Here is a 22,587-nt window from a genome sequence, read left to right as displayed (position 1 = left end):
CAGCGGCGGCGTATTTCAATGAGGAAATAATCAAAAGTACCCTTTACCAAGCAATGAGCCCTGTCCTCATCGTATGCTCACTTAGCTAGCCAGCAAGGTAGTTAGCCTAGCTAGCTAGCTAGCAATCTGTGCTACTTATGCGACTGGACTGGCGCCAAAGTGAACACTGACTCATCCGTGATACATCTGTGAACGTGTGTGACTAAAACCAGTGTTTTCAGACATCAGCGCATGCCATCTGCAGTTGAAATATATAGCCAAATACATACATTTTGTATTGAATAACAGTATAATTCACATTATTGTTTCAGTAAGAAAACATTTTCGGAATGAACGTCTAGCGCGTGCTTGTCATAACAAGCTCTTGTTGCGAGGTTGACAGTGGTTCTTTACTTGACTGTTTAAAGCACTGTAGTGAATCTACTCAATACAGATGCTGACATCTAGTGGTGACATTAGGAACTCTTTCAGACATTGTTGTATATTAGTGTGCTTGTCGTGCTTCACTTCTGCATTCTTATCCACTGCCATAGATGGACACAACTTAAAGATGTACCTAAGGTCAACTGAATAAGTTTATTTACTTTTGTATTCATAGAGGGTGTAGTGGCTTTTTGGTGGTTATGTAGGCCACAGATAAAATGTTCTTAAATATTGTTAATTTTAATATTTAGTTAATAAATCATCATTTAGACTATCTGTTAATCCTTTGGAGTGAAATTTGTGAAAAATATTTTTTTCATTCTGCCTCCTAAAAGAAAGAAAACATATTGGTGTGTATATCGGTGACCTTTGCCTTCCTGGTATCGGTATCGGACCCACATCCCATATTGATCGAGCTGCTAACACACACATTTGCACTCAGACAGATTAGACAGACAGCCTGTAATTATCACTTCCACTAGCCAGCAGCCGTGCCAAGGCACTTTATAGCAGGCGTCTTCCCAGGTGGGGCTGTTTGGGTCTTGAAGACTGGGGCGTTTTACCTTGCCAGTTATATGTCTCACTGTCCCACATCCCTACATTTTCAACTAATTTCAATTGGCTTTTCATTTAAGATATTTGCCCATTCGTTGTATGAATATGTGATTGTGGGCTGCATCCAATTTGGCAGCCTGCAATGTGATGACGTTCTACTGGGAATATAATTTCTCATGTTTACTTTGATTATGAGTTTAAAAGTTTCCTTCCCTGTTGTGTAAAAGTACATACATTCCTTCCTGTAATGCACTAATGTTTTAGTTAATGACAAACTTTTACGACACACCATTTTGCTAGCTCCACATGAATCATTGAACAAAAACAACTTTACGTTTACAGCTGTTGACTTCTCTCTCCCTGTGTGTCTTCTAGGCTGCTGACACGAAAACCAAAGGTGAGTGGAATGACTAACTGCCGCTCATAGCCGCATAGCTTTTTAAAAATACATGAAAATGATTGACACACACGGCCCTAATCGGCTCTGATTTTAAGGGAGTTCATATGAGCCATAAAGGTGTATACATACAGATAAGGGCTGTGTAGGAGCAGGCGCAGTGTCGTCTAACACATAGATACACAATGACTTCTCCTCTGAGCTCAGCAGTGCTGGCCAATGATTTGTGAAGACGGCACCCAGATGGGAGCTCCTAACAGTGTGGGGAGGGGATTTGGGAGGGTAAGGAGTTCAGTCAGTTCCAGGGGCGACATTATTTAAGGGGACATCTTGCCTTCTATGGTGACTTGTTCCGCTCTCTCCCAGCAGCATGTGTGCTCAACATCGGTAGTATGTATGCTATTTCTGCATGCGTTTCCATTCAGCGCGTTTTTAATTTAACCTTTATTGAAACTAGGCAAGTCAGTTAAGAGCAAATTCTTATTTACAATGACGGCCTACCCCGGCCAAAACCTCTCCTAACCTGGACGATGCTGGGACAATTGTGCGCCGCCCTATGCGACTCCCGATCACATCCGGTTGTGATACAGCTGTAGTGTCTGTAGTGACGCCTCTAGCACTGCGATGCAGTGCCTTAGACCGCTGCGCCGCTCGGTCCCCCACATCAAACGTTTCCTATTGTATTTAGTCAACAAATTAGTCTAGCGTGTGTGAAGAATGTGTGTCATTGCGTGTGAATAAGCCAGGGGGTTGTTGTTAATGCGTGTAGGTGTTAAAGCCCTGCAGGCAGGCATTAGACAGATGGGGCCAGGGCTTTGGTTCACTCTAAAGCCCATTAGAGCATCTGTTCAGGTTGCGCTGGTCAGCACCTCGCCCTCTAAAAGGTGTGTGTGTGTGTCCTGTTTGTGTTACCGGGGATTGGCCCCAACACACCCCAACAGCTAACAGCCCTCGCCAATAGGCATTGGGGTTTGGCCCGACGTCCGTTTGCATTGTGTAGAGGTCAATGGCACTTTCTTGACCTCTGACCTCGTTAAGGTCTGTCTCATTATCTCTGGGGGGAGACTCTGCTCCGTCTGTTGGGGAGTCACCAAGCGAGAAGGAACCATTTTAAGCCGAGGGGTGACTTAGGGCGTCTAACAGCAGACTGAGAAGGTTAGTTTGAAGTCAGATGACAGAGGAGTGTACAAACTGAGAGGGAAAGGAAGTGAGTCGGAAAGAAAGTGGGATGAGTGCATTCAAGTGTCAGCCTACAGAGAATAGGACCAAAAAGGAACTTGTAGAGCTGAAACAACTAAATGGACACAGTATAGCCTACTTTTAAAGTAAGCAAGAGAGAAAATGTTCTCCGCTCAATTTGCTACAGAGTCCTCTAAGTAGCATAGGACTGTTTTACTTCAGTTAGCATCCATGTCACTAATAAGGTGTGTGTGGGCAAATCAGTATGCAGCTGTGATGTCTCTTCGTCCATATCAATGATCTCTCATCACTCTCTAACACACGTTTGTACACCCACAACCCCGCTGCCTCATCCCTTCTCCAATCACCTCTCCCGCTTCCTTCTCCTCCCTTCCGCTCACGTTTCAAATTTGTTTGCGGTAATCGGTCTTGCCTGGTACGTTCATATGTATGAAAATTAGATAAGGCGCTGGCGCTGTGGAATTAACTCCTGTGCCCCCCATGAGCCATGGAGCTCCAGTGAGACGGGGGACCAGCCACCAGCCTCCCCCACCCAGGCAGTCCCTGTTGGGGTAGAATGAGAGCGCCTCAGCCCTCTATTAGTATGGAGGGCAGGGGAACGCTGATTATTCCCCACAATCAAACCCCATCTTGCTGCGCGCATACACATAATGCACCATACCCCCCCTGCTCAGAGTGACGCAATTAATGGAAACAGGTGGCGGCTTCCGAGTTTTCGTGAGCGAAAGCCATCAGTAATACCCGGGTATGCCGGACGCATTCTCTACCCAGCCCTGGCCTGGTGTAATCAGAAAAACAGCGCCTGCCTTTTTCAAGTGTTATAGAACAAACTGTAATGCGTGTCAATCTTCGGCATGCTTCAGTTCGGCTGGCTAGGCGACCCGAATGAGTGTACTTGCATACTCCCTTAAAAGTCCTTTGATGAAAAAAGCGGCTATAGTGCGGTTTGTCCATTTGAGACGCCATAGCCAGTATACACCATCTTAAAATAGTCCGAATTAATCCAAGAGCTCTTAGTTATGCAATTTTACATCTAAGTAAGATGTTTGGTGTAGTATTTCTCAATGAGAAATGCATGAAAAGGAGTTGTCTCTTGTTGAATGACAAGTATTTTATTGAAGAATCACTACTGTTGACCAATCACCGACGAAAGGGCGTAGACTTAGGCTACTGACTTCGGCTTGATTCGAGAGAAATTCTGTGCCCGAACAGCGCCAGATAAACGTACCAACAAAAAAAAATGAACAAAAACGTCACAATGTCGGCCTCCCGGGTGGCGCAGTGGTCTAGGGCACTGCATCGCAGTGCTAACTGCGCCACCAGAGTCTCTGGGTTCGCGCCCAGGCTCTGTCGCAGCCGGCCGCGACCGGGAGGTCCGTGGGGCGACGCACAATTGGCATAGCGTCGTCCGGGTTAGGGAGGGTTTGGCCGGTAGGGATATCCTTGTCTCATCACGCTCCAGCGACTCCTGTGGCGGGCCGGGCGCAGTGCGCGCTAACCAAGGGGGCCAGGTACACGGTGTTTTCTCCGACACATTGGTGCGGCTGGCTTCCGGGTTGGAGGTGCGCTGTGTTAAGAAGCAGTGCGGCTTGGTTGGGTTGTGCTTCGGAGGACGCATGGCTTTCAACCTTCGTCTCTCCCGAGCCCGTACGGGAGTTGTAGCGATGAGACAAGATAGTAATTACTAGCGATTGGATACCACGAAAATTGGGGAGAAAATGGGATAAAATTTAAATTAAATTAAAAAAAAAATTAAAAAACGTCACAATGTCGTCATTATATGCACGTACTCTACCGAACTGTTTTCGGTTGGGAAGCATGCGGACACCTTCACCCATGCTGTTTTCTCCCCTTCCCAGGAGACCCCCCCGCCCTGCTACCATGGCAACCCAACAATTGCCACAGCGAATGACATATTTACAAGGTGTCACCGCGGCGACAGGAGAACTGCATTATTTCCACCCGGGAAACCGGACGACATCACATCGTAATATGCATATTGGATTAATTTGCGATTTCACATTCAATTAATTGTCAACACTTTTTAGTTGGATTTCTTGAATCGCAATCTAATTGGGGGATAATTGACTTTCCCGTGGGGGAGGGGCGCCGTCGCCTTTCTGTGTCAAACTGCAACATTAATAAATACTCTGTAAATGAATAGTGAGTGAATGGATCCTGGTTTATGTCCTGTGGATTTATGGATGCGAAGGATAATTGCTTTGTCTCTTTGCTTGCATGTCAAGTAGAGGGGGTTGATTTAGGGGTAGAGAGGGGGATGAAGCGAAAGGGAGGGGACAGAAGGCGGGGGGGGGGGGATTTTCTGCATGTATTCATGTTGGATTATCACTCACATGCTGCAGACAAGAGGCAATTCAATATACCCTCCATTATATCATAGCTGAGAGGGCTCAAGTCACATTTAAAGGCAGATTAATAGAAAAGCGTATGTGCTGATATTAATGGCATTTAACGATGAGGCTTTGTATGGGGGAGACGGTATGTGTTGCTGAGCAGGACTGTCTGGAAGAGGCTGCCCTCCTGTCTTCTGCTTCAGGTCACATTCTGCCTTTTCATGTCCAAACCACCAACACCACTATGCCATTTTTGTGTGTTGGCGAGGATATGCTGACGAATCATATCTACGTGGGAAACATTGGCTCAGTGGTATACACATGACTCCTAAGGCACGTTGATAGAAGCTGTCCTTGTGCACAGTTCTAGGATCAGCTTACCTTCTCCTCACCGTAGCGCGAAGAAAACACACCTCTGACCTTAGATCAGTCTTTGGGCAACAATCTCCTTTGGATACACTGTATGGATAAGGGAAGACTGACTGAATCGTATCTAAGTGTGGGATTTTGGCTTAGTGTTATCTACCCATAGTTAACTGCAGTGAATTCTAACAAGCCGTCTCTATGAATCGTCTCTATGGATCAACCAGACTCCTAAAGCACGTAGAAAGTGTGGAGAGAATGGGTCGACACTGCTGAGATGAGCCCTCTGCTCATTAGTGTGTGTGTCGGGGCTCAGGGTGGGGTGGTGGGTCACAGGAGGCCCGCAGAGCAGAGGTGCATTAGGCAGGGAAACAGTTGCTCATCTCCATGGCGACGGCCTAGTACCCAGGGAAGGGTGAAGGGTGGAAAGCTGTGCCTTTTAGTCTCTATGTGTGTGTGGGGTTCTCTGACCTGCTACAGGATTTACTACTGACAGATGGAACCCATGGCACGCACTCACAAGAGACTGTCTGGGTGCATCTTAACAATCAACCATCAACCATCAAAGCTACTGATCTTTCAGTACCACTAAAGTCTATAGCCCCTCTTAACCTTTAGTACTGTCAGTCCTCTCAACTACCCTGTATCCACTTAAACAAGGCCACTAAACACAAATACACCTCATCGGTCAAATGGTTTAGTTAAATCTCCGCTACATCACTTCTTTCCCAATGTGTTTCTTGGATATGAAAAATATGTATTTTCATGGAGTCACATTAACATTTGATTTCCAATGAGAGTCATGTATGTAACAACATACAGGATGCAGATAAACCTCTTCTGTAGTCCACTTATGTGTTCTACACACAGCCCTCCCCCACTATAAACACGGTCACATATTAAAATGCGTCCTCATCACACAATGGCAGCACGTAGCTAACCTCTGACATGGATGATTCCCAGAACCCTTCAAAGCCAGGCACATACTCCACAACCGAGCCAATGGCTCCTTATGCACCAGGGCCTGCCCTCTTGACCATCATCCTTTTCGCTCAAGCTTTTTCTTCTCTTTCGGCTTAGTTAACCATTGAGTGGAGGACAGGAGGCCAAAATTACAAGTTTGGTTAGGAGTGCTTCTCCATTGAGGGTTTAATGGAATTTACAGTGTGTGTCTCGTTATAATGGTTTATTTAATTGACTCTCCTTTGAACATCAAATAGTGTTTTTAAGGCTTTAGCGACCCGAAAGGGTCTAGTATTGCAGTTTGTTTGCGCTCCTTCTCTTTCATTCTCTCTCGTTCTCACACTCATATTTGCGCTCTCTCTCGAATTCTCTATACCATTCTCTGACTCTCTCATTCTCCATTCATTCCATCTTTCATTCTCTCCCTTTACTTTGCCTCTTGCTCTGGGTGTTCCTACGATCTCTCAATCTCCCCTCTAAGTCTTTGGTGTAGGACAATGTCACACGTATCACCTGCTATCTCTCCCATCAGACATACAGGTGAATCTCCCATATATATATAAAAAAAGTTCTCTCTCACAAATGATGGCGCTAGAGAACTTGACTAGACATCATTTTGATATCGCTTTCTCTCATCCTGGTGAAGGGATTTGGTTTCCCCTCGCTTCGGAAATCTCCCGCGAAGCGCTTTAGTGTCCGTTATGGATTAAAAACAAACTCTTCCCTCAAAGAAAAGGAGTAATGTCTTGCTAGATCTCTTTTATTTAGAGCCGAGAGACGTCGTATCGTAGCTGCCATTCATGCTCACACACACACGCTCGTGTGCACACACACACACAGCTACTCTCTCCTGAGTACACTCTTTTTCACTGAGTTATTAAATGCAGATTATTCCAAAGATGGATACACAATACCCAGCTGGCTGGAATAACAGCAATTTCCCATCATAGACCAGATAAACTGTGATCATTTACACGCACAACATAGTGCTTTAATAGCTATTTAATTGTGTTGTAAAAGCACCAGTGTTGTCCTAAACAGAGGCTACTGGAGAATAGACTGGAAACACACCCAACCAACCCCCCTCGGATACACTCACATAATAAGGGATATCCACACTCACAATGTACACCCGCACACCCTCCCCCTACGTCATAGAAGCTGTGATTCATAGGGTGTGTGTGAGAGGCTGCCGGCCCAGTAACAGCCCAGCAGTCCATCTGCTTCCTCTAATGGATTCAGAGCAGCGGTGAACAATGAGAGAGACTGAATTGGATGAACGAGGGGGAGGGAGCACCAGAGAATAAAAGGGAGGGCGAGGGACAGGTTGAAGGGAGAGAATGGAATGGCTGAGCGAAGGGTGAAACGAAACAGGAGAGGGTGGACATTGTAAAAGGCAAGAGCGAGGAAGGAGAGAGAGGCGCAGGACGAAGGAGAGGGAGAGAGCCGAGGGGGGTGCGTGGTGAGAACACAGCACCCTGCCTGCTGATTGGCTGTGACTGCGTCAGGCGGGCTGAGGCTGAATTTAATCAGATATGTGCGTCACCAGCTGCCTGGTACAGCGCCCAACCAGCTAGCTAGCTCCTGCTGCTGGAGGGGCCAGCTCTGACCAGAGATGGAGGTAGATCAGCAGGCAGTATGCAGTTTATGAGCGAGAGAACCTAGTTGTGTATGCGCATATTTGAAAGTATATTGAGTGTGTGTGTCAGAGGCACAGGGGTGCACAGCTCATGTGCAGAGGGTGCTCTGTTTATAGAAACGGTGTTGGCAGTGGGACAGGCCTTTGGCAGGCAGAGGGAATACGTGGGCCTGCCTGCAGTGTTTGCTTTAACCCCCGCTGCTGCAGCACAGGACAGCTAGTCAGCCACATCAGGCCTCAACTGTTCACGTGTGGGATTCTACACAGTCACACCCTGTTAGCTTCTTGCTCGATTTTCTCTGGAGCCACAACTTGGTAAACATGAAAAAATGACAAAAGCTGCAGTTGTCCTAATTGGTCAGAATGATATGACCTCAAATGTCATTGTGTGCATTTATATGTGTTCATGTGTGTCGTGACAGAGTCCTGACAGTGGCTCCTGTGTTCCCAGAAGAGTGAGAGATCTGTTGCCTGGTTGCGTATCTGCATCTCTCCTGTGCCAATCCCTTCGCTCTCTCCCGTCTTCTCTCTCTCTCTTCTTTTTCCCCCCCTGAGGCATAGCTGCCAGCCTGTTGTTTTTAAAAGCAGCCTATGAATTCTCCTCTGTAGCCACCTAGGGAGTATAGAACCACAACAAACAGTGTTCACATTCACCAAACTGAGGTAGCAGCTCATGAAGGTCATAAAGTATTGAGAGACAATATGGCTGCCATGCTCTTCTATTCAGCATGGACAGTGAGCACACATATGCAGGGTGTTAACCTCTTTCCAATGCAGTTGCGTAATCCGCACCCACACACTTGTGCTACATAAGCCTTGGTGCGGACACACACACACCCACACACACACTTCCGTAAGCCTCTGTGCCGTTTCCCCTCCAGCCCTCGCGGGCAGCTCTTAGCCTGTCCAGCCTCAGCCTCCTGCTCACCCAGAGGGCTCAGCTAAGCTCCTTTAGCCACAGTAGGCTGACACAGTAGGTCCTGCTAGTACCGACTACTAATACCACTCAGTCTGGGCAAGGCTTGATTAGAGGGCTGTTCTCTCTGGGGAACTAAGACAGAGGAATGCACAGGGTCAGGCAGAGGTGAGTGTGTATGTGTAAGAACCTGCCCTTTCATGTTGTCTGGGCTGTCTGTCGGTGGTGTTCAAGCACAGGTCGGCTCATAAGGAAGGTTAGTACATGTTATTACTAACCACGTTTCGCTTGATTTCTCCTTAAGGGATATGTTTTCAATCCATGTTATACGGGTGTCAGATATTTGGGGTATAACGTTTTTTAGAATAAAACCATGCCTGGTTGCTCTAGGGTTAGAGGTCGCTTGATGTTTCAACCTATGAACATCAGTTCAAATCCACCTATGAACATCAGTTCAAATGATCAGTGTGTTCATGTCATACTCGGATCAGGGAAATGATAACACATTCAGGAGTGCACAGCTCATGTGCAGAGGGTGCTCTGGGTGCTACAACCAACAATGTTGTCTTGTAAAGTACAGTGGATTAGTGATGTGTGCTGTGCAGCATTAGCTAATACCTTGCTTCCTGTGTTGTGTTTGCGTCCTCCTCCAGTGCCAGAGCCAGCTAAGCCCAGCCCCGGTCCCCTCCACCACCCCACCACCAGTGTGACCCTGCCCCAGGCCTCACATCCCCCCTCCTACTCCTCTTCAGTCAGAACCAATGGGAAGCGCGCCCCCCCTAGCACCCAGCAAACACCACAGCAGCTGACCCCACCTCCGCCGTCGTCGTCCTCAGGCCCCCGCTACCCGCCCCGTGAGGTGCCCCCGCGTTTCCGCCAGCAGGAGCACAAGCAGCTACTGAAGAGGGGTCAGCCACTGCCAGCCGGAGCCCTGAGTAGCCTCACCGTGACCCCTGCCTCTGACCCGCTCATCCCCGGTGCCCCCGCTTCTTCCTCCTCCGCAGGCAAGCGCCACACAGGTCAGTTCCCTGCTTATTGCATCTTACCCTTGGCTAGATCTGTTTCCTCAGTAGGAATGTGGCCCGTTTCTCCGTGTAACTTGATAGAGAAGCTGATGTTACTAAATTGGTCCCATGAAATGAAGTGTCACAGGTCATCATGGTAGATGGATGAGGCTGTTCAACACGGGGCTCTACGTTGACCTTTACAAGGCACACGTGTGCGCTTAACTTGAAAAATTGTAGTAGCACACAAATACATTTAGGAGCGCAATGAATAGTATTTGAGATATTAAAGCTATAATCCCAAAAATCCCTAGGTGCGCTAGAATTCAAATTCCAGGTTGACAGCAAAATATTTAAGGCAGATATGCGAGTAAAATTGTCGCAGTGTTAGAGCCCTGCAACAGGTTGAGGAAGAATGGGGCGAATCGCAAATTCGTATGATGGGTCCATCTGTGGGTCAGTCCGAAACCTTGGTGTTACTCAGGGCAGGTGATACTACCCCTGTTCTCGCTCCGTACTAGTCCACTGACATTAGGGAATTGATGATGGTGTGTTACTCTCAGATTCTCCTCCACTCTGACCCATTGGTTCAACTGTGTTTCTACAGGGGCTCTGTGCACTGCAGATAGGCTTTAGCTTGACGCTATTGAAATATGGCCGTGATGGTGTTTAGCCGCTGAGTGTACGTGCTGTGGAGACTGGAGAGCACTCAGGACCTGTACCGCCTGCGGTCACCTTTTTTAATTAACTCAACAGTGACTGGATCTGTGGACCGCGTAGAGAAACATGTCAGGCCAAGAGACCCACTCTGGCAGTGGGCTTTAATTTCGAGCAAAAGAAAGAGTTGAGTGGACAAACAATATGAGCCTTGAGTAGATCTCTCTCAGCATTGTTTTTCCTCCAGTGAGGGAGTGGAGTCGTGCTGTCTCTGCAAGCTATCTGGTGAACCACTATGTTAGCCTACCGTCTTCCTTTTTAAGCCTCGACCCTGCAGCTTTTCTCTGACCACCAGTCTTCACATCCCAATGGAAGGTATTTCAACCAACACCTCTAGTATCTGTTGTCTTTAAATGCAGAACATACACAGATGAGCACACCGTGAATTGTTGTACGACACTTAGAGGACGAGACGGAGGAAGAGCTTGCTCCGGTGTCTGTTCACATTTTTATTTTACTCCAATCTCTCTCCTCCTCGGTGGTGCTGTCTTCCATTACTGACTGACATGTTTACTCTGAGGGGGCTGCCTGCAGCTTCACTGTAAACAGAATTTCTCTGCAGAACCCTGGGCAGCACAGGGCATTGCAGACACATGTCGCCACACACACAGTGTGTGTATACGCACTCAAGCACACACACTGATGGTCTGATATCCAACGTTTTTTTAACTGACTGGCTGGACAACTCTCCCAGGGGCCCTCTGCACAACACGGCCCCAGGCAGGAGAGGCCCATGCTGGGGAAGGCTTTAAGTCCCTGGGGTTTCTGATCAACTGTTCTTCCCTCTGGCTGTCTGCCTTGTCATACCATGAATAGCTTATTTTTCTACTGCTGTACTCCACTGCCAATTATGGAAAGAGATACAGCATTAGTCTTGGCACTGACAGTGAGGAATACAGATTTTGGATGGATGCAGTATTGAGAAGTATGCATTTGATTTGGTATCTAGCTGCGTTCTCTCAATTTTAGGAGGAAAACATCGTTTTTCCTGCCAGCATGGTACAAAATTCATGCAAACATGGGCCAATCTAATTTGTCCCCAGGCTGAATGTGAGAGACTGTGTATGTAGATGAGCTCTGTCTTTGGGGTCAGCTTATCTTTGACCTCCCTGCTGGTGTAGTCATCATGTTTCAGAGGGTACACAGACGACACAGGCGCTTCCAGCCCCAGATGCCTGCTGTGGCCAGTTACTGCCTTGATCCAGATACATCCTCTCACATCTGTCTGCCCACAGGCTCAGCTGGCTATACACACTGTAGGCCTGGATGGTCACAACACAATCAAACAATTCAATAATGAATACATTTTGTCTGACCATTTTAAAATGCACATGACTCGAGTGCGAGAACAGCAATGCATTAAAAATCTAAATGGACACAAACACGTAAGTCGTAGGCCTATTTCCATTGTGGGCCTATTTCCATTGTGGTCCTCATTAGACACAACCCAACCTCCACACCCCAATGTCTTGAGACACAATCTCAACCCCCCCTCCCCACTCTCTCCAATACAACAGCTGATGGCATTACAACCCTTCGTCTAGTAGCATAGCAGGTGCTACAGTGGGGGTCTGAGATGCAAGCCATGCTGTGGGAAACGCACTCAGTGGTCTACAACAGCTGGTTCATTCATGGCTCTGTCTCCTAAGCCCCCGGGTGACATAGCATGTGTGGCAGAAGGCATACTGTTGGCTAGATGTTGTTAACACGCATTGGCCCTGCCGCCCTTCTCATTTGGCCCCTTGGCTTTGTCTTCAAACGCCTGGGTGAGGTGGCATATTTGTTCTTTTGATTCCACTTCCAGACGCTATTGTTTTGTCTGCGGATAAAGACCAATCCATAACACGTCCCATTGATGACTGTTCAGCCAGGTATTCCCATCAGTGATCACTGCCTGATGTGCTTTAGCTGTAAGGCGATTCCTTTGATCATCGTTGTCAGGGCCACGTAAGTAAACAATGTTCAGAGGTATATGCATGACAATGACTGCACTAGTCAATGGAGTTGGCTAAAGCACATGCCGTTCTCGAGCCAGACTAGGCTAGAGAGAATGCCAGCCCTCTCCCCTCTCTCTCGCGCTCGCTCTCCCCTTTCTCTCGCTCGCTCTCCCCTCTAGCCCCTAGTGGCCTCATTAGCCCAGACTCTGCCAGGGAACCAAGAGGAAACTACCTCTCCGGTTTTAAACCCTCCTGTGCCCACTCTCACTCCCTTTCTCTCTCTGTCTCTCCATTTCTGGAAAACTAACCAGAATCTTTTGATCCCAGAGACCGGAACTCAGAAGTTCCTGAAAGGGGAAAGAGGGTCTATTTTGAGGACAAAGGGGATTAAATGGTGCGTTTACTGCTTGTGGTGCGTCACCGTGCGGTTTGGCTGGAGATAATGTGGTGGATTGGCGGTGTTGAATGAATGGGAGAATAATGGCGTCCGGTTCGGCCCCGTTCGTATGGCTCTCTGCTGCATTTCACAGCTAGCTCCAAGGCTACGCTATTGCTCATGATGTTGGCTTCAGGCACTTTATCCTTTTTGGTGCACCGTGTCTTTCTTTCTCTTCATACATACTCTCTCTCCGCTCTCTCTCTCTTCCTTTGCCACTGTCAACCCCTCCCCCATTCCCCCTCTCCCTGTCACCCTGGCTTTCATAGGGAGAGAAAGGCGGTGTCTAACTTCTGGCTACCTGCCCATGTTCCCCATGTGAGCTGCCTGCTAGCAGCATCCTCATTTATCAGCAGCAGCTTGATCTCCTGGTAGTTGTTTCCCTGGCAGGGCTACTAGCAGCACTGTCGCCTTGTCTTATTCTGAGTAGTGGACTAGTGCTCTATGATAGGAAGCTGAGCTGGTATGTGAAGTGTTTTCGTTGATGCAGATAGATGTTGTGTGTGCGTGCTCTCACAGCACTGCATCTTTGGTGCCAGGGAGCCGCAGCAGAACCAAAGAATAGAAGCCCTTTTGTTTTTATTTCTGACGCCGCTATTCATTCAGCGTGCACAATCGTACCCAATGCCCTCCTAATTGGGACCAGAATGGAAGCAGCTAGACTTACTGACGGTTGAACGCAAACAGAGATGGAATAGAACTGTCCCCTTTTTTCCTTGTTTTGGTATTGTCCCCCCGTTTCTCTCTCTCACACACACCTTTTTCCCCAAAGCAGGAAGACTTCTCACTAATCTATTGGAATGCCTACCAGAAATAAGGTCGTACAGAGTTGTAAGGAAAAGAGTGGGCAAGGTTGAGTAGACCTAAGAGACGTGACACCCACACACACACACACAAACACACAGTGACTCACACGTACACACTACGCAGCCAGCCTCAATTTCTTGGCATCATGTCAAGTAAGCAGTTGCGACGCTTTGCAGCGAGCAGTAGCAGACATATTGAATGGAGGAGGATGGCGATGGCTGCCGCGTCTCCCCGCTCTGCGTAGCGCCTCACAGCATGGTGTTGCAGCAGCACCACCTCTCTTCAGGTATTTTTCCGCTCAACCCCTGACCCCCTTCTTTACAGCTGCCGTCAGCTCTCTTCTCTTTTTCTCTCTCTCTCTCTACTCCAGGGTTTATATTTTGTTTTGCTCGTAGAGTTGTCCGTGACAGGCAGTGACGGAAAAAAATAGGGCTGAGCTGCACGCTTTTCTGTGTAGTATGTGATTGAGATATCATGCAACCTATTTTTATGCCCCTTCAGAGAAAATGTGTGCGAGAGAGAGAGCGGGGGAGCGACTAAATGAGAGGGAGAAAGCAGAGGGCAGAGCGAGACGTTCTTGCTGCAGGCAGCAGCCTCTGAGCTCTTGGCTGAGTTTCAGGTCTGCCTGATAAAATGGCGTTCCTTGCTGCTCGGCGGGCTTGAAGAGACCCAGAGAGAGGGGGGGGGAGCGACTCTAGTGTGCGTCAGAACCGCTGGTGCTGTCGTCCTCTCTCTCGCTCCTTCCTCTCACATATAAACAAAAACCTAGCCGCCTTGCAGGTATATGGATTGACATTCTTTTGCTGACGCCAACACCCACAATGAGCTTTTCTATGTTAGGTTAGCGGTTAGCTAACTCTCCGATTTGACTGAAAGGCAGGCAGGCGTACGGCAACAAAACAATGGTGTAGAAACGGTGCCAAACCTACCAAAGCAAAAGCCTGCCGAAGACGCTGACTCTCCCACACCCACACAGGGCTCTCTGTTGGAACGACTCCTAAAATATGCAAATCATGCAAAACCTCTTTGGTTGTTGTGGGCGCTGGCCACTGACATTAGATGTTATGTGTACTGACTTTAATGCATTTGTTTCTCGAAGGCCATGAGGAAGTGATGGTGGTTGTGGTTCAGTTGTGGGTTTAAGTTGTATTAAATAGTCCCGGTGAGTAACAATGGAGAGTTACGATCAATGTGGTATGGAGATATGTGTTCCTAAGTGAACAAAGCCATAGAAAAGTTGTCCCAAATGGCACCCGATTCCCTTTTTATAGTGCACTACTTTTGAACAGAGCATATAGGGTACTTGCATAAGGATCCATGGTGTGCTTACATAAGGATCACTCAGCCTAATGCATGCTGGTCTGTCACTGTGCATTGTGGGATGATGTGTCTTGGACGGGCAGCTCAGCTTGACCCTAGATGCCCCAGATGTTTTCTATTTGTGCTGTTTTGAGAGGGGGGGTGGGAGAGGCGGAACCGAACAGCCTGCTCACCAAAAATGTAATAGGAGAAACTTTTAATGGGAAATCTTTTGCAACATTGTTGGAAGTTAGGATTTGAGATGGGAATTTTGTGGTACCTCTGTGGTTACACTTTCTAGGAAGTGTAGAGCTGATTGCAGGTTGTGTGTGTGCATGCGTAGAGCTATATAGCCTACAGTGACGACTCTTTGTGATAAGGCAGTCTGAGAAGAGGAGATAAGTATGTTGAGGGGAAAATTGCATTTGGAGGGACTCAGAGGCGTGTTGCGCAGTATCTTAAGCCTAACCACATATCTGTCAGTCAGTGCGTCTCAAACGGAAGCTAGTCCCCCCACTATTTGACAGGATTGTGTTGACCATAGCTTTATCTGTGATGGATAAACTCCAGGTAATTATGCAAATCACGGAACGATCTGATAGAATCCAATGGACTCCAATAGCGAGCTAATAGAAGGTAAGAATCTCTATTTGAAACGAGGTGATGACCAAATACGGCCTACCCGACTGTTTCACACAAACGCATATTAATAAAAAATTCCGTGACGCGTCAAAGGAAAGCCGGAGGCTATACGTTTTCTAAATGTCTAAGACAACTTTGACATTGAATGCTTTTGTCATAGATAATATAGCTAGCAATGGGATACCTTTCTTTTTGATATGACAATTGATGAGCTTATTGGATTCGTGAATTACAAAAACAAATATATTATAATACAGCCTTCAACAATGAGCAGTTTCATAACATAAGCAGGATTGAGGTCAGTCTCATTTCTATGTAGTCTGAATTTACTCAATTGAAATTAAAATGGGCCCCGACCCTGCTCTAAAGTAATGAAGGCGAGTGGGAACAGCAGTGTTCTTAGTTCCTCTCTGTAGATAAGACCAGTTTAGTGGTTGGTTTGGCTTTGCATGGTGGTTGGTGGATCAATACCACCTCTCTCCAGCAGCATTAATAAGGCCATTGGATTAGCTGCCTCTCATTGATTCATTACAGCCTCATGGCATGAAATGAGCCTATTATTAGTTGTTACCGGGACTGGTTTCTCTCATCGGTGTTAGTGAGAGTATTGTGTGTCTGTAGGCTGAGGCTATGTTGCACAGTGTGGGCTAGACTTACACTACCGTTCAAAGGTTTGGGGTCACTTAGAAATGTCCTTGTTTTTGAAAGAAAATTTTTAAAAATGGTCCATTTTTAAAATAACATCAAATTGATCAGAAATACAGTGTAGACATTGTTAATGTTGTAAACGGCTATTGTAGCTGGAAACTTTTAATGATTTTTAATGGAATATCTACATAGGTGTACAGAGGCCAATTATCAGCAACCATTTACATTTAACCATACAACCATCACTCCTGTGTTTCAATGGCACGTTGTTAGCTAATCCAAGTTTATCATTTTAAAAGGCTAATTGATCATTAGAAAACCCTTTTTGCAATTATGTTAGCACGGCTGAAAACTGTTGTGCTGATTTAAAGAAGCAATAAAACTGGCCTTTAGATTAGTTGAGTATCTGCAGCATCAGCATTTGTGGGTTCGATTACAGGCTCAAAATGGCCAGAAACAAAGAATTTTCTTCTGAAACTCGTCAGTCTATTCTTGTTCTGAGACATGAAGGCTATTCCACTCACCAGTCTCAACGTCAACAGTGAAGAGGTGACTCCAGGATTCTGGCCTTCTAGGCCCTGTTCCTCTGTCCAGTGTCTGTGTTTTTTTGCCCATCTTAATCTTTTCTTTTTATGGGCCAGTCTGAGATATAGCTTTTTCTTTGCAGCTCTGCTTTAGAAGGCCGGCATCCCGGAGTCGCCTCTTCACTGTTGACGTTGAGACTGGTGTTTTGCGGGTACTATTTAATGAAGCTGCCAGTTGAGGACTTGTGAGGCGTCAGAGTGTCTAGTTTGAGAAACAAATGTACTTGTCCTCTTACTCAGTTGTGCACCGGGGCCTCCCACTCCTCTTTCTATTCTAGTTAGAGCCAGTTTGTGCTGTTCTGTGAAGGTAGTAGTACACAGCGTTGTACAAGATCTTCAGTTTCTTGGCAATTTCTCACATGGAATAGCCTTCATTTCTCAGAACAAGAATAGACTGACGAGGAACAAAAAATGTGCTTTTCTTTCAAAAACAAGGACATTTCTAAGTGACCCCAAACTTTTGAACGGTAGTGTATATCTTGTTTTTCTCCCTCTTTTGGTGTGAGGACATATATTAATAGGAGCATTTTTTTGTGTTCTGATTATTATACAATTTTATGCTGTTTTATGATTTATTTTATTTTGTTTTTTCAGTGTGTGTGTGTGAAGGAAAGAAATATAGAATTGAAGACAGCAGAGTTTTAATGTGCGTACTCTGCAGTCTCCACAGTGTCGGAGTATAGCTGTGTCTAGCAGCCCAGACCTGGTAGTGCTTTGTGGGGACCTGCTGGAGCATAGGGAGTGATAGATGAGGAGCCATCTTGGTTTCATTTCAATAAATGAGCAGCTTTCCACTTGGGCTTCCCTTCACGGCCACAGCTAGGGGAGAAAACATGGAGACTAATGGGCCTCTCAGTTCAGGGGGAGAGAGTAGGGAGGGAAGGGGGAAGAGGGAGAGAGCAGGTGGGAGGGAGTGTTCCATTTCACCCACTCACATAGAGGAAGAGTAGGAAGGAAGGAGGGCTAGTGGGAGTGAAAGTAGGAGAGGGAGGGCTCCTATCTCTCACCCAGTCACTCCACATCTGACTGCACCAAAGCAGGAATATATGGATATGCCATAGCTAATAGGATATGGAGCATGGTCTGCTGTACATTCTGATTATGGCAGGCATCTGACTGGAGAACAGACCAGGAGAGCGTGACCATTGCTCTCCTCTCACTGCCGCCAAGTCGGATGGTAACAGTTTAACCAACCAAGGAGATACAGTACAATGACTTCTTCCAGGAGCTGAGGGAGTTGGTGTTCTCTCTGTTTCTCTGTCTCTCTCTCAAATGTTTTCTCCTGGTTAAATAAATACAACTTTCTCTCTTTTTCTCCTCCAGACCTGCCCTTCCAGAGTAGTCCTGGTGCCCAGTATGAGAATCCCCACTGGGGAGCCTTACCACCAGCCACCGACCGCAGCAACACCACCACCAGTAGTAGCTGGGATCAAGTGATCATCGACGGGAGCGACACCGAGGCCTGGCCCTCCATCAGTCGCAGCAGCGTCAGCCGACCAGCGAATCCTCCAGAATGTGCCACAGCCGCTGACTGTACAAACCCAGAGACAAGCAGCAACATGAGCATGGCCGCGGGGGCTACTAGCCAGCAGGCCCACTACCCCTCCTCTCTCAAAGCTAACGTCGCTAGCATGATGCAGCCTAGCGGTGGCCAGGGAGTTGGAGCCATCGGCAGCAGGGGCTGGGGCTCCGGACCAGGCCCCATCACCATGGGCCCCACTGAGGGAGCCAAACCCGACGGCCTTGGGCCCAACATGGGTCGGAGTGGAGGAGCACCCAGCTGGAACTCCCAGCCCAGCTTTAGCCTGAACCTGAACCCCAACGCCAACCCCTCGGCCTGGCCCGTGCTGGGGCAAGAGGGGGCTGGAGGTGGCCCGAACCCCGCCTCACTACCACCCAACGGTAGCCTGGGAGGGGACGAGAACAACAGCAGCAGCACCTGGGGAGGCATGATGAGCCCTGATGCCCCGTCCTCCAATAAGAATGTGTCTTTCAGCAGCATGGAACACCCCAACCTTAACACTGACGGACAAAACAGCCATCACACTAAGCAACCCCTCAGCCCCATCCACGGTCTGCCCGGCTGGGGAGGCCAGTCCCCTACTGAGTCCTCCCAGCTCAACGGAGACTCAGGGAGCTCCGTCTGGGGCAACGGAGACACCAAGACATCTGCTGACTCCTCCTCCAAGAACTCAGGCTGGGACTCAGCACCCTCCGGAGGCATGTCCGGCTGGGGCCACTCTGGCAGCGGGAGTGGCAGTGGAGAAGGAGGCTGGGGAGGAGACTGGGGGAAGCACTCCAGCGGTGGAGGAGAGGTCAAAGGAGGCTGGGATTCCTCAGATGGCCCAGCCCAGGACCAGCAGGTGAGCTCCTGGGGCCAGCCAACCCCGGCCCCGGCTAGTGAGGGTAGCGGGAGCGGTGGCAGCGAGGGGCGCATCCATCGCAGGGATCAGACTGGCAGCGAGGACGGAGGCCCCCCTTCCCTGCCTCGGCAGGACCTGGACCCCCGTGTGCTCTGCAACACAGGCTGGGGCCAGACGCCCGTCCGCCAGCACACCTCCTGGGAGATGGAGGAGCAGCGTGTCGCCAACGAGAGGAAGACCAGCGAGATGAGGGGAGGCGGTGGAGGGGACACATGGAGGGGCTCCAACAGCCCCTCTTCCGGATCCCCACCAGATCCCCGGAACGGGGGAGCCAACCCCAACCTGGGACCATCTCAGAGGCCAGGCTCAGGGGGCTCCGGAGGCAAGAGCGAAGGCCCCTCAGGCTGGGGAGGCCCTCCACCCTCAGGCTGGGGGGAGCAGCCTGTCAACAAGGCCCCCAACGGTTCCGTCAGTGGCTGGGGGGACCCCATGGCCCAAGGCCCCAATACCACAAACAATGGCCCAAAGAGTGGAGGTCAATCCTGGGGTGTCCCTGAGGAGAAGTCCTCCCCTACCTGGGACGACGGGCCAGCCAAGACCCAGCAGAACCAAACCCAGAGCTGTGGAGAGGGGCCCAAGTCCTCCTCCCACGGCTGGGGCTCCGGCCACGGAAGTGGCAGCAATGGATCCAACGGCGGAGAGTGGAGAGAACCGGCCGAGGTGAAGAAGAATGGGTCCTCCAGCCACATGTGGGAAGGAGAAGGAGGAAATGGACGAGGAGGGTGGAAGGACAGCCCCAGAGGGGGTGGAGGAAATGGGGGCGGCTGGGGGTCGAAGCCTGCCCCTGCTGTTGGAGTTGGTGGCTGGGGGGAGACCCAGACCCAGCACCCCAACGGCCCAGCACCAGGATGGGGCTCCAAGCCCCAGGAAAGCCCCAGCGGCCCAGCACCAGGATGGGGCTCCAAGCCCCAGGAAAGCCCCAGCGGCCCAGCACCAGGATGGGGCTCCAAGCCCCAGGAAAGCCCCAGTGGCCCAGCACCAGGATGGGGCTCCAAGCCCCAGGAAAGCCCCAGCGGCCCAGCACCAGGATGGGGCTCCAAGCCCCAGGAAAGCCCCAGCGGCCCAGCACCAGGATGGGGCTCCAAGCCCCAGGAAAGCCACAGCGGCCCAGCACCAGGATGGGGCTCCAAGCCCCAGGAAGGCCCCAACGGCCCAGCACCAGGATGGGGCTCTAAGCCCCAGGAAAGCCCCAACGGTCCTTCCCCAGGATGGGGCTCCAAGCCTCAAGAAAGCCCCAACTGCAATAGTGGAGGAGGTGGACCAGGAGGAGGCAGCATGGGGTCCTGGGGCGGCCCTGCATCTGTAAGGCAGAGTTCCAACCCCGGCTGGGGCCCGGGGAGCTCCGGAGCCAAACCCGACCCAGCGATGGAGCCCACTGGCTGGGAGGAACCCTCTCCTCCCTCCATCCGCCGCAAGATGGAGATCGATGACGGCACGTCCACCTGGGGAGACCCCAGCGCCTACAACAAGACCGTGAATATGTGGGACCGCAACAACCCCACTGGAGGTAACGGTAGCCAAGGGAACAACCCCACCCAGCCGCCGACCAGCAAGAGTAGCGGATGCTTGACCGTCAACAACAGCCACAACAACCACTCCTCCGTCCCCCCTAGCAACAACAATCACCACCACATGAACCACCACCACCTGCACCACGGACAGCCCCCGCCACACAGCCAGCACCACGGCAACAACAATGGATCCGCCAACACCGCTGCCCCGCACCAGGGCGGAGGACCCCAGGGCAGACCGTCTATGGCCAACCCAGGTAAGAAACAGACCCCATTCACTGTCTGAAATGTCTGTTAACTTCTTACGGCTGAAATCCCGTTAACGGGATCGATTTGACAACAGCCAGTGAAAGTGCATGGCGCCAAATTCAAACAACAGAAATCTCATAATTAAAAATCCTCAAACATACAAGTATTATAAACCATTTTAAAGATAAACTTGTTGTTAATCCCACCACAGTGTCTGATTTCAAAAAGGCTTTACGACGAAAGCATACCATGCGATTATGTTAGGGCAGCACCTAGTCACAGAAACACAGCCATTTTTCCAGCCAAAGAGAGGAGTCACAAAAAGCAGAAATAGAGATAAAATTAATCACTAAACTTTGATGATCTTCATCAGTTGGCACTCATAGGACTTCATGTTACACAATACATGTTATGTTTTGTTCGATAAAGTTCATATTTATATCCAAAAATCTGTTTACATTGGCGCGTTATGTTCAGAAATGCATTCTCAAACAAACATCTGGTGAAAGTGCAGAGAGCCACATCAAATTACAGAAATACTCATCATAAATGTTGATGAAAATACAAGTGTTATGCATGGAAATAAAGATATACTTCTCCTTAATGCAACCGCTGTGTCAGATTTCAAAAAAGCTTTACGGAAAAAGCACCCCATGCAATAATCTGAGTACAGCGCTCAGGCACCAAAACAAGCCATACAGATAAGATACCCGCCATGTTGTGGAGTCAACAGAAGTCATAAATAGTATTATAAATATTCACTTAACTTTGATGATCTTCATCGGAATACAATCCCAGGAATCCGAGTTCCACAATAAATGTTTGTTTTGTTTGATAAAGTCCATCATTTATGTCCAAATAACTCCTTTTTGTTCGCATTTAGTTCACAAATCCAAATTCATGAGGCGCAGGCACACTTAGTCCAGACAAAGTCAAAAAGTTCCATTACAGTTCGTAGAAACATGTCAAACGATGTATAGAATCAATCTTTAGGATGTTTTTATCATAAATCTTCAATAATGTTTCAACCAGACAATTCCTTTGTCTTTAGAAATGAAAAGGAACGCAGCTCGCTCTCACGGGTGCGCGCATGATTTAGCTCATGGCATTCTGCCAGACCCCTTAGTCAAACAGCTCTTATTCTCTCCCCCTTCACAGTAGAAGCCTGAAACAAGGTTCTAAAGACGGTTGACATCTAGTGGAAGCCTTAGGAAGTGCATTCGGACCAAATTTACACTATCTTGGATAGGCAAAGACTTGAAAACCTACAATCCTCAGATTTCCCACTTCCTGGTTAGATTTTCTCTCAGATTCTTGCCTGCCATATGAGTTCTGTTATACTCATAGACATCATTCAAACAGTTTTAGAAACGTCAGAGTGTTTTCTATCCAAATATACTAATAATATGCATATCTTAGCTTCTGGGCCTGAGTAGCAGGCAGTTTACTCTGGGCACCTTATTCATCCAAGCTACTCAATTCTGCCCCCCATCCATAAGAAGTTAAACTGGTTATTATGC

The 22,587-nt window shown here is 48.6% G+C and overlaps 1 protein-coding gene across 1 annotated transcript in view; it reads left to right on the top strand.

Moving 5' to 3' along the window:
* The window catches only part of LOC120066515 (trinucleotide repeat-containing gene 6C protein-like), a 72,179-nt gene that overhangs the window by 20,646 nt on the left and 28,946 nt on the right, over positions 1-22,587 (top strand). The window contains exons 3-5 of the mRNA XM_039017942.1: positions 1,354-1,375; positions 9,464-9,829; positions 18,208-21,075. Of these exons, the coding sequence (XP_038873870.1) occupies positions 1,354-1,375; positions 9,464-9,829; positions 18,208-21,075 (3,256 nt within the window). The remainder of the gene's footprint in view (positions 1-1,353; positions 1,376-9,463; positions 9,830-18,207; positions 21,076-22,587) is intronic.

This window comes from Salvelinus namaycush, chromosome 2 (genome assembly GCF_016432855.1).
Source record: "Salvelinus namaycush isolate Seneca chromosome 2, SaNama_1.0, whole genome shotgun sequence".
Classification (NCBI taxonomy): Eukaryota; Metazoa; Chordata; class Actinopteri; order Salmoniformes; family Salmonidae; genus Salvelinus; species Salvelinus namaycush.
Note: the sequence above shows the minus strand (reverse complement) of the source record. Positions and strands in the feature narration are given on the sequence as shown.